At 36.6% G+C, this 12,915-nt stretch overlaps 1 protein-coding gene across 1 annotated transcript in view; it reads right to left on the bottom strand.

The window, feature by feature from the left end:
* Positions 1–12,915, bottom strand: part of kiaa1549la (KIAA1549-like a) — a 69,515-nt gene that overhangs the window by 29,065 nt on the left and 27,535 nt on the right. Inside the window, 7 exon segments of the mRNA XM_046850094.1 lie at positions 398–457; positions 1,550–1,718; positions 1,950–2,083; positions 3,412–3,634; positions 8,879–8,994; positions 11,772–11,840; positions 11,843–12,331. Coding sequence (XP_046706050.1) covers positions 398–457; positions 1,550–1,718; positions 1,950–2,083; positions 3,412–3,634; positions 8,879–8,994; positions 11,772–11,840; positions 11,843–12,331 — 1,260 coding nt within the window.

The raw sequence follows: 12,915 nt of genomic DNA, 5'->3' as shown, positions 1-12,915 counted from the left end.
CAATGCCTGTTGTGAAAAGCGCAATAGAAATAAACTTGACTTGACTTGATATGTATGTCAGGTTCACCTTCCCACCCTGACAGGGATTATAGAGTATTGTGAAGGAGATCATGCAAGAACCCTTCAAAACTAATAAATCGCATACTATATTATTGATTTGATTATTTTATTTTCAAATACAATTCTAGTACAATACACCAAATAGTTCATAACATGTAGTCCTGCTTGAAAATACGAAAATGTTTGATTTATTTAGTTAGTTAGTTTTGCTCTTGTAGTCACCTAAACTGCAGCACTCTTGTAAAATCTGACTGACTGTGGCTCCGTCATATGTTAATAAAAAAACTCGCTAATCAGCATAACTTAAGATGACAAATCAGGAGTGGGGGAAAGTTACCTGTGATTACCCAGTATTCCCTGGTGGCCACTGAGGTGTTCAGGTTGTGGTACTCGAGCGCTGAGACAGATAACAGACATATGTAAAAGATATATTTATTATTCAACTGAAACGCAAATATCAAACAATTAAAAGATGTATTTCTACAAAATATGAAATGTATTATATTAAAATTGAATCAAATATATTAAAATCCTTATATTGTGAAAGAAATACCATGCCTTAAAAAATAATAAAAATACTAAATTCTGCAGTTAACCCAGGTCACGGCTTGAGAAGCCGGAAAACATAGAAAAAGTTTGAACAACCATTAAATAGAGTTTCCATTCACAATCCTAGTGAACAGCCACTTTCGTGTTCACTATTGGCTCACAAGAATGAGGTCAAAGTTCACCTAAATTAAGTTTGTATTAAGTTTGTCTGTATCTGGCAGATATTCATATGCATTTCTTTTAAACTATGATTGAACTGAAAATGTGAAAAAGTGTAGTTTTAGGATATCTCCTGCATCACGAGAAAAAATGTTGGCACCCCGTATTACATTTACATTACATTTAGCAGACGGTTCTATCCAGAGCGACTTACATGTACAGTTATCTCAGGTATACAGGTGAACAATTGAGAGCTAAAGGCTTTGCCTAAAAGCCAAACAGTGGCAGCTCGGTAGTGCTTGGATTTGAACCCTCAAAAGCCCAAAATCTTATCCACTGAACTACCTCCTGTTTTTTAACCCTATTAAAAAAATGACCAAAAAACAAACTATTCATTAAAATACCAGACCAATTTCTGTATACCAGAAGTATAAAGTATCTCCTGAGCAGTGTGGTGCTGATGTGTTCACCTTGTAATGAGAAGAAATCTGACTTTTTTGCTGGTTTACCTCACAAATGATAAAAGAATTTGTAGACAACCTGGGATGTCTGTTTATTATTTCTATGAAAGAAATGCGTGTATATAGCCATACCAGTCTCAAGAAGCAAAAGTCATACACCAAACAGATATTAAACGGTTTAACCAGCTTTGTTGTAAATGGAGAATCGTGGAAATTTGAATTCCTTTAATTCCTTTAGGAATCCTGTGTGAGAATTATAATCTGGCAGGTTTGTATTGCCCTTTGATGACTGTGGAAATGAAAGCAAACGTGTTACTCACGCTCAGCGATGATCATGGGAGGGAAGAAGAGGAAATATCCGACTAGCTCTGCGCTCAGCTGGTTAATTAGCGCGCTCGCCACGGTGCCGTTCAGCGCCACACTGCCGTTCCACACCACATACACCAACGATACGGCCAGAGAGTTTCCTGCCTGATAGGTGTTTAGAATCTGCCCACACATACAGTGATAAAGAACACACACACACACATACACACACACATGCCAGCACAAAGACACACCAAGCCAAAAAAACATAGACATGAAAGTACATACAAGGGTAAAAGCATATGAACACAGATACACGTTCATAAAAAAAAAAAAAAACATAGAAAGACACATGCAGTTAAGGCTTAATATTTTAAATGGTTTTGAATTCGAGCCAATTTGTTTCAGCTCTACCTCTACTGACAGATTCCCATAAAAGTCTTCTACTTTCTCCTGAGCTTCAGAGAACACGTTCCCCAAACGCTGCTCCATGATCTGGATGAAAGCGCATGACTTGATATTGTCTGTAGGACCCACAAACCTAAGAACTGATCCAGAACATGTGCAGATGGTTAGCATTCATTTACAACACAAACATCATGAAAAAATTACTGAAATTTCTATTGATTATACCACCATGCCTGCTCTGGATTCTGTTCCTGTTCCTGATCCTGATCCTGATCCTGTTCCCCCTGATCTGCTCTGTTTCTGATTTGAACTCTGGACTGTTTATCGGTTTTAGTTTCTGTTCTGCCCTTCCTAGTTCTGTTCGCTGGTTTTTGGATTGCTTGCCTGGGTTTTGACCCTAGACTGTTTTTGGACTTTGTTTTTGCCTTGCCCCTTTGCTCAGTTTGCCTCATATTAAAGCCTGTTTTCTCCATACCCCTGTGACATCCTGCATTTTGCTCCTCACTCACCTAGTCACCCACAAGATTCCTGACAGTATAATCTGGCTTTGCACCGTGTCCCATGAGATTTCCTGACAATAATAAGTATTTTTATATTTCCATACATTTTTTCACTGTATTTATATAATACATTTCTGGAATAAGTCTGCAGTGTCAGTATTTGTTATAGTCAGAGATAATGATAAAATAATACTCTCTGCTTTGGTCTCTGTGATTTTTATCCATATACATACTATAGGAGTGTTCCTGAATCATTAGAAAAATGCAGAGGAGAAACCTTTCAAGCTCTGCTACTGCTCTACTGCTGTGCAGAGATTCCTCTGGAGAGCATCAGACAAAAAATGTTAAATATCTGAACTTTAGGTGACACCATGTATGCACTCTTCAGACGTGCTCCATTTTTCTTTTAAGAACAGTGTCTATAAAGCTGCTGAGCTGAAATTATAAATCATGATATGAAGCATGAATCTCTATGAACAGTTACACCCCTTACTAATTCTCTCAAAGCCGTGTAATCAGTATTTGATTACATTTCCTTTTGCATATAATCACGTTACATATCGTACACACAAAACGCAAAAACACAAAATCTTACATGTATAATTTACCTCACTATTCAGTTTATATTCGATTTGAAATTCAAATAAGCTCTAGTATCATTTGTTTGGCCTATGGTGCATTACTACAGCTAAATGCTTTAGGTGGTCTGAAAATATATTTAGACAACAGCCATTTAACAATGTTTTTTTTTTTTATTTAACAATATTATATAACAAAAGTGACATAGAAATAAAGATTATAACATAATACTGCATCCACTATGGGTTACTACAGCATTTAATAAATCCTCCATTTTCAATATTTTGTGAGGAAACCTACTAGTAGGAAACCTACTGAATCCTGAATCACCAACATTCAGCTCACACATACAGTATACGATTTATCACAGAAACAATGTGCAGTCTCACCTGTTTTGAGCTGCAGGTGGATGCCCAGAGAGGGCTGCCAGGATGCTACAGGGATTGGGATGGCCAAAACCACAGGTGCATGCTGTCTGAGGTCAGTCAGAAGCTTATCGAAGCTGTAGGAGGTCAGGGTCTCCACCACTGCCGCTGCCATGTACACCGTTTTCTCGCTCATGACATAATATCCCAAAGTGACATTAGACGGTGTGCACAAATCACGCTCCAGCTGAGAGGAACATACAACACTGGTGTTATACAAAGCCTTATTAGATATGTGAGCTTAATGTGTTCTTCTGTTCTGTGTGAAACTGAATCACTCTGAATCAGTCTGAAACATTCTGAATCAGTCTGAAACATTCTGAATCAGTCTGAATCAGTCTGAAACATTCTGAATCAGTCTGAATCAGTCTGAAACATTCTGAATCATTCTGAATCAGTCTGAAACATTCTGAATCAGTCTGAAACATTCTAAATCAGTCTGAAACATTCTGAATCACTCTGAATCAGTCTGAAACATTCTGAATCATTCTGAGTCAGTCTGAAACATTCTGAATCAGTCTGAAACATTCTGAATCAGTCGGAAACATTCTGAATCACTCTGAATCAGTCTGAAACATTCTGAATCATTCTGAATCATTCTAAAACATTCTGAATCATTCTGAATCAGTCTGAAACATTCTAAATCAGTCTGAAACATTCTGAATCAGTCTGAAACATTCTGAATCAGTCTGAATCAGTCTGAAACATTCTGAATCAGTCTGAATCAGTCTGAAACATTATGAATCACTCTGAATCAGTCTGAAACATTCTGAATCATTCTGAAACAGTCTGAAACATTCTAAATCAGTCTGAAACATTCTGAATCACTCTGGATCATTCTGAAACATTCTGAATCATTCTAAATCAGTCTGAAACATTCTGAATCATTCTGAAACATTCTGAATCACTCTGAATCAGTCTGAAACATTCTGCATCATTCTGAATCAGTCTGAAACATTCCGAATCAGTCTGAAACATTCTGAATCACTCTGAAACATTCTGAATCAGTCTGGAACATTCTGAATCATTTTGAATCAGTCTGAAACATTCTCAAAAAAAAGGCCAAAATATTCTAAACGATTATAAAACAGTCTAAAAGATTCCGAATCAGTCTGAAACAGTTTGAAACAATCTCAAATATTCTAAAACTGTCTGTAACATTCTGAAACAGTCTGTAACAGCCTAAAATATCTAAAACAATCTGAAACACTCGAAAACAGTCTGAAACATTCTAAAACTGTCTAAACAGTCTGAAACTGTCTGAAACAATCTAAAATATTCTGAAACTGTCTGGAACATTCTGACATTGTCCAAAACATTCTGAAACATTCTAAAACAGTCTGAAACAATCTAAAATATCAAAAACAATCTGAAACTGTCTGAAACATTCTTAAACTGTCTAAAACAGTCTGAAACAAACGGAAACAATCTGAAACATACTAAGACAGTCTTAAATATTCTGAAAGATTATGAATCAGTCTGAAACGGTCTGAAAATGTCTGAAAGATTCTCAAAGATTCTGTAATAGTCTACAACACTGTGAAATATTCTGAAACATTCCGCAACATTCTACAACTACAAGCAGTTTGATTCAGTCTAAATCAGTCTTATTATTAATCTTAACCAGAATTATTCTAAATCTTACTCTGAAACACTCTGAATTTATTTATATTAATCTGAAACTGTTTAAATCATTCTGAATTATTCTGAATCAAATTTCAATCATTCTCAACAAGTATAAATTAGTTTAAATCTGTCTGAATCAGCCTGAACCAGTCTATGTGAGATCTAAAAAGAAATAGTGGGAAAAGATACTAGAGAGAAGAAAATGGGTAAAGAAAAGAGAGAGAAGGGAGTAGGGAGCAAGGATGACAAGGAGAGGACATGAAGATAGGGAGAAAGACAGAAATAGAGAAATTAATTGAATAAACAGTAAGATACAGATGCCGGATGCATCTACAGACAAAAAAATGCAAAAGATAGATAAGTAGAGAAAGGAAGGAAAGTTAAAGAAGGAGAAAGAGCAAGAGAGGTGAACATGGCAGACATGAAGAGATAAATTTGCAGACATGAAAAAAGAGAAAGAGGTTTGCAGAAAGAAAAATCAAAAACCAAATATCATTAAAAAATAAACACAAGAGAACAAACAGGATGTAGAAACAGATAGAAATGAAGAAGGCAAAAATAAATTGGTCAAGAGAGGACAGAGAGAGAGAGAGAGAGAGAGAGAGAGAGAGAGAGAGAGAGAGAGAGAGGGAAAGTGTGGGCGAGAGATAAACAGACAGCTCCAGGAGCAGCGTTCTCCAACAGCAGACAGAGCTAATTCTCGGGTTGAGTCACTTTTGCGGTGGGTAGATCAGACACTGACACTCTCTTCAACCGGTAATAACAACAATCTTCAGTGTTACACTCATTTGCCGGTTTATAGAGCATTTTCCCTTTTTCCTGATGATTACTGACAGCAAGCAAACAATTCCTTAATCAGGATCTGATCAAATATTCACATTTTACACTGACCAGTAAAACTAAGTTGAGTAATAATAAACCAGTTAATTAAGTATTAAGTGTCTTATAATGTAATGAATGACAATAAAAAAATAATTTATTTTAAAAATAAACTTTACTAACTATAACTATAATTATTATTATATAAAAATAATTAATAATGTAATAATAAATACTTATATTCGCTTTAGTAAGTGTAATGTAAATAAAGTAAATAAACTTGGTTTTGTTCCTGTCACAGATTGATAGGAATAAAATTGTAATTAAATTGGAAATAAAAATTTTCTCCTCACAGTTATTTGCCAGGGGGGAAAATGTTTTATTGACACATGCACTTTATTGACGAAAGTTTGTGGACACCTGACCATTAGATTTGTATGTGCTCTTTTGAATGTCCCATTCCACATTTAGTTCCTAAATCTTTCCTGGAAGAAAGTTTTAATATATCAATGTTATTAATTTTTCTGTTAAGAAACTGTTTTACTGTCCGTGTCCCTGTGAATGAGCTGTTACCGTATACAGTGCACCTGGAAAGTATTCACAGTTGATCGGACATGATTTTAAAAGGCACACACCTGTATATATGAAGTCCCACAGTTAACAGTGCATGTCAGAGCACAAACCAAGCCATGAAGTCTGTAGACCTCAGAGACAGGAATGTATTGAGGCACAGACCTGGGAAAGGCGACAACAATTTCTGCAGCATTGAAGGTCAAAATCAGCACAGTGGCCTCCATCATCCGTAAATAAAAGAAGTTTGGAACCACCAGGACTTTTTCAAGAGCGGGCTACCTGCCAAAATGAGCGATCGGAGGAGAAGGACCTTATTCAGGGAGGTGATTAAGAATTCGATGGTTACTTTGAAAGGGCTCAAGCATTTCTCTGTTAAGAGAGGAGAACCTTCCAGAAGAACAACCATCTCTGCAGCACTGCACCAATAAGGCCTGTATGGTAGAGTGGCCAGACGAAAGCATGACAGCCTGCCTGGAGTTTGCCAAAAGGCACCTGAAGGACTCTCAGACCACGAAAAAAACTAAATTCTCTGGTTTCATGAAACAAAGACTAAACTCTTTGGGCTGAATGTCAAGCATCATGTCTGCAGGAAATCAGGCACCACTTATCACCCTACCAATACCCTCTCTACAGTGAAGCATGGTGGTGGCAGCATCATGCTTTGGGGATGTTTTGTTAGCATCAGGAACTGGGAGAGTAGTCAGCATCAAGGAAAAGATTAATGTAATGGTTCATCGGAACCCGAAGGCGGCGGTTCATCTTCCAACAGGACAACAACTCTAAGCACACAGCCAAGATAACAGTGGCTATGAGACACTAAGGAGTGGCTATGAGACAACTCCGGAAATGTCCTTGAGTAGCCCAGCCAGAGCCCAGACATATTGAACATCTAGGGAAAAGATCTGAAAATGGCTCTGCACCGACGCTCCCCTTCCAACCTGATGGGAGTTAGAGGGGTTCTGCAAAGAAGAATTGGAGAAACTGCCCAAAAATAGGTGTTCCAACTTGAAGCTTGAGGCTATAACTGGTGCCAAAAGGTGCTTCAACAAAGTATTGAGCAGAGTCTGTGAATACTTATGTACTTATGTAATTATTTTTGTAATAAATTTGGAAAGATTTCAAATAAACTTCTTTCACATTGTCATTATGGGGTATGTTTGTAGAATTTTGAGGAAAATAATGAAAAAGTGAAGCACTGTGAATACTTTCCGGATGCACTGTAAATGGTATCTCAGTGGGTAAAAAGTTAGAATTCTAATCTAAAAGTTGTGAACAAGACCCTTAACTCTGGATAATTACACTAAATGAGTTCCAGATGTTAGCTCTAAAATGCTGAAATATTCTGAATATCTACATAAGGAATGTATTCTAGAGGCTTTTAATACTTATTTTAACTATTATTTCATTGTCTAGTTATTAGTTAGCCCTGATTCAGTGTTCTCCATGATCGGTTGATGATTTTTGTGCAAGTACTTTTTTTTTTAATGCCATTTATTCTTTACTTTATTTGTTAAAACTTTCTTCTATGTAGCACCTCAAACGGTTTTCCAGTCGTTTCCTTTGTGTTGCAATGTTGAGCCCAATTACAGAGGATTTTCCTTTCTGAAAAGGTTACAAATATAATAATATTTTTAGAAGAAAAAAAAAACTGTTAACTATCCAAAGAACCCCTTTTCTGAGCTTTCCACAACTTCTCAGCAAACAGCTTTTTTTGTATTTCTGGACTTCTTTAAGCTGTGTGGTGTGAAATTCGAATAGAAAATGGACCCAAAGTATCATTTTTCCTTCTGATTTTGATTCTGTAAAGCCTAATAGCTGAGAAAACACCCTTCGGATGTGAGAAGATGCCGCTTTTCCACAAAGCTTTTCACAATGATTCCCAGATGCTTACAAAGAGAGGAAATTGTTCGGCGTGTTCTCGCACAATGCCGAGAAGACTGTGTGTGCAACACAAACACTTCCCACGCCTCGGCCTACAAACCACCCACAAGACTCTTCACCGTCAAACTATAATTCCCATGGTGCAGTGGTGATACATATCCAAATACCCATTAGACTCTGTGTTAGATTGAAGCACTGCAGGGGAATCTGTTACATACGTAGAAAGAGATTTTGCTTGTTTTTGTTTTATAAAGCTTTGGATTACAAGACATTAACAGAGCATATGATGTTAGGCTCTGTTTCCAATGGCAACAATACAGGGTTATTTAAAAAGAATGAACCGATTTCATTACGCAATATAAGAACTGAACGTTTCCGGAAGAACGACGTGACTACATCGCCCCTGTGGCAGCCATTCAAAACTTAGATAACTCCTCTTTCAAATGGTCACTGACTCATCCCATGACGATGCTTCTTTAGTGTAGAAAAAGAGATGCTAAGTGTATTGATCATATGGGCTAAATGAAGGTACCTGGATGTGGACGTTGGAGTCATTGAAAGCCTTCTGAAGTGCCAGGGTTAAGCCTTTCACCAAGTTCTGCCTCAGTCCACTCTCCAGATAATTCCTTTTCATCTGGATGGACAGAACTGAAGAAGGATCACACACACACACACACACACACACACACACACACACACACACACACACACACACACATACACACACAAACAAATAGATAAGCTGCTGACGGGAAAACGATTCATTGATAAAATTGTGTACAAAGGATCAGTAGTGGTAAATATAATATGTTTATATTTACTGTATATATATATATATATATATATATATATATATATATATATATATATATATATATATATATATGACACTTTTCTGGCACGCTTTTATTCTGTTTTATCCGTCAGCCATTTAAAAAAAACACTACCAGAGGACCGCATGAAGGACAATGGTGCTCGATTCAATGTCGATAAAATAGATCAGACCTCAATCAAGTGCATCCTGACATCTTCTTACTGTTTTTTTTTTTTTTTTGCCTCACAGTAAATGTGCTCTTCAGAAGAATTTATTTATAACACCTTTATCATACTGGCTGTCCTGGAATCTGGACAAATATCCCTTCAATTTCCAAAGCATCTCATCTCTGCTTCATCTGTGAATGAGAATCTGAGAATGACAAAGTGAATCTGAGAGAGTGCTTCGCTTGTAAAATGCATAACAATCTGAGATTAAACATTGCAGGTGTTATAATCTCTAGGTAATATGTATGTATGCATGTATTTATTTAAATATATACATCTACGTAAAAATATGTTTTGTTTTTTCTACTTGATAAAAGTCTAGAATCATCAAGACACATTCTTGAATTTTTTACTCAGAAAATAGAGTCTATGTATATTTAATAAACCGCTGTTTCTCCTCAGACTACGTTATTAATTATTTAATAACAGACCCACCGATGCTCATTAATATTCATTAGTTGACACATTTGAGTGTCAAACCATAGCGCTTGCTGCTCAAACATACTTGTGATGTCTTTTTCTTTTTTCATAATCAATGTTTTTGTAACCTGTTTCTCTCATAATGTAGCTGGAATATGTTGACTCTATTAATTGGACACAAAGTGTACAAAAGTCTATGTTTCTATAACAGCAGAGGGTAGCTATATATACTCTGAGTTGTAAGAGTAATTTTATTTTACAAGTACACAACACATTACGCCATCACTCATTATTTTCCTATAACACCACAACCCCAAGTGTTCATCCATTACTAATAAAATCCAGATACATTTTTCATTCGCACACTCTAGGTGTTAAATGTATTAAACAGCTTTACTTTGCTCCCATGTGGCCAATTAGGATACATGGACTTTGAACTGCTTGTAAATAAGGAAAGAATAATTTTACTGACAAACTTCAGATGCTACTCCATTTACAGATTTAAGGTTTTCATAGAAATAAAATGTCTTCAAAAAAAATTAAAATAAACTGAAAACAGGAAATGGCCACCACACACTAATAGTTCAAAGATACCTCTCACCTCAGTCATGGATTATTCACCATTCTCCCACCAGGGAGACGATACAGGTGCCTCAAAGCACAAACAGACTAAAGAATTGCTTTTTTTCCTGTGTCTGTTACTACACTGAACAGCTGATCATAGAATGTTAAAATATAATCAGAATACTTCAGATCCCAAAAGTAAATGGTTTAAAATGCGCTACTGCACTGTCACTTTCTGTCTATATTGCATTGCTTCATTCACTATGCCTTTTTGCACCATCCATAATTTATGTTTATCATTGCACTACTGTATATTCTTCCCATATTTATTTTGTGTCATCCAAACAATCATATATGTACATATGTATAACATCTCTTCTGAACATCATCAACAACATGAACTTCTTTTCTACCGCACAATCTTTGCACAGTTATACTGTGTGTGTGTGTGTGTGTGTTGTGTGTGTGTGTGTGTGTGTGTGTGTGTGTGTGTGTGTGTATATTTAGATAGATAGATAGATCGATAGATAGACAGACAGACAGACAGACACACACACACACACACTATATACACATGTACTTGTGCACAATGATGCTAAAGTTCAATCTAATCTGATCTAATTGCCTTATTTTTTGTTTCCGTATTTATTTCATGACAACAAAAATTACTCTTAAAAAAAAGTAAGCATGAATACAATAAATCTTTCTGTCATTATTAAATCATGCAAATGAGTTAAAGATCAATAAACATGCAATAATTTGCAATAGTCAAAGTTACAGATCGAGAGAAAAAAACAGATGGGAAGAATGACAGTGAAAGGGAGGGGAAAAGAGAGCATGGTAATAAAAGTGAGATAAAGAGGCAGGGTGCATAAACAGACTGAGGGAAAGCTATAAAAAGGCAGATAAGGAAAGAGAGAGAGAGTGAGAGGAAGAGAAAGAGACAGTGAGAGAAGTAGTGAGAGGAATATAAATGGTGAGCTGTGAAGTGCAGAGTGAAATCTGGAGAGATGAAAGCAGAAGGAAAAGAGAGGGAAGAGAGAGAGAGAGAGAGAGAGAGAGAGAGAGAGAGAGGGAGAGTGTGTTCAAATTACACAACATGGTTATTTATTTATACAGATTCTTAAGCAATGTTAATGATCTATAAACCTGTCCTAACTTGAATATATATTTTTTATATAAGACAAATATACAAATAAATATATTTGGTATTATGATGATAATAATGCATTATAGCATGAATCCATCAATCCCTAGATACATCGAGGTGGACCAAAATACCTTGAGTACACTTGTAAAAATGTAAAAAATGTAGCACATGACAAAAAAAAAATTCTAAATCCTAATGGCAGCCAATGATTTAGTTAGAATTTGCTTTAAAAGTGAAGGGCGGGACTCACCCGTTCGAACCAACAGCTTCTCTGTGATGTTGCAGGTTGGAGATGAACTCTCAGTGGTGGTGCTTTGCTTGGTGGTGATGGTGCTTCCGTGGTAGCTACAGTAGTGTTTTGAGTCTTTGTAGTTGTTAAAGTAGTGGTTGTAATTGGCGTGGTTGTCGTCGTCGTTGTAGTCGTTGAAGTCGGCGGTGTTGTCGGAGGCTCCGTCGATATAGTTGTGGTTTCAGTGGTAGTCGTTGCCGGAGCTATTGTGGTAAGTTCCTCAGTGGTTACGGGACTTGTACCGGGAGAAGTCACAGTCGTGTCAGTCACAGTTAAGGATGTGGTCATAGTGGTGGTCACCGTGGTGAGCTGGAGGCTGTCACTGGTCACAGTGTCTGGAATTGTTTGTGTGATTAAAGTTTTCCCAACCTTTTCTGTTCCTGGAGATGTGTCATTCAATAGCAAGGTGGAGGGGGAAACTGAGCTGGTCACGTTATCTGAGTGAGAAGGTTTGGTTTCGGTCAAGGTCGAGATGGAGGCACCGGGTGTGGTGAGAAGGTCTGGGATCAAAGGAGCCTCTTCTGAAAGATTAAATAGCTCATTGAAAACACAGTTTCTGTAGAAGGGATTTTAAGCTGCTACAGGCTCTCAAAAATGTTTCGATTATCCATCTTTTATGTTTACTCTAATGACAACAATCCTAAAGATTTGTCTTATTCTGTTGTAGCTCTTTATATAGCACTTGATCATTTCAAAATGTTTCTATATTTTAGCAAAAAAGCTCAACCTAGATCCTTTATTAGTTTTTGAGGTTTCATCGCTTGTTTAATTCAACTCTGTGGTTCTGATTTCCATGTAGAATCAAATAATAAAATAATGAAAAATTAAAAGTCTTGAATTTCATTGGTCAGAAAATGGTTTTTCATTTAAATTTTTTTTCAAAGCAAGGAACATTTGTTCTGGCTACAAGACAAAGTTTCTATTTACATTCTAATTGATTTGCATTATAATTTGCATTCTAATATGTTATTGTTTCCAGAGCTTGACCAGTAGTTGATTGCTGGAACAATCGGCTATCGGCGAAAACCCATACTGAGAGAGTATACATTCAGTTTTTCCGGGTTGCGTTATTCAGTACGAGAGCAGCCCCTAGAGGCAAATCACT

Source organism: Silurus meridionalis, chromosome 5, assembly GCF_014805685.1.
Source record: "Silurus meridionalis isolate SWU-2019-XX chromosome 5, ASM1480568v1, whole genome shotgun sequence".
NCBI classification, from domain to species: domain Eukaryota; kingdom Metazoa; phylum Chordata; class Actinopteri; order Siluriformes; family Siluridae; genus Silurus; species Silurus meridionalis.
The sequence above is the reverse complement of the archived record's forward strand: the minus strand, read 5'-3'. Positions and strand labels throughout refer to the sequence as shown.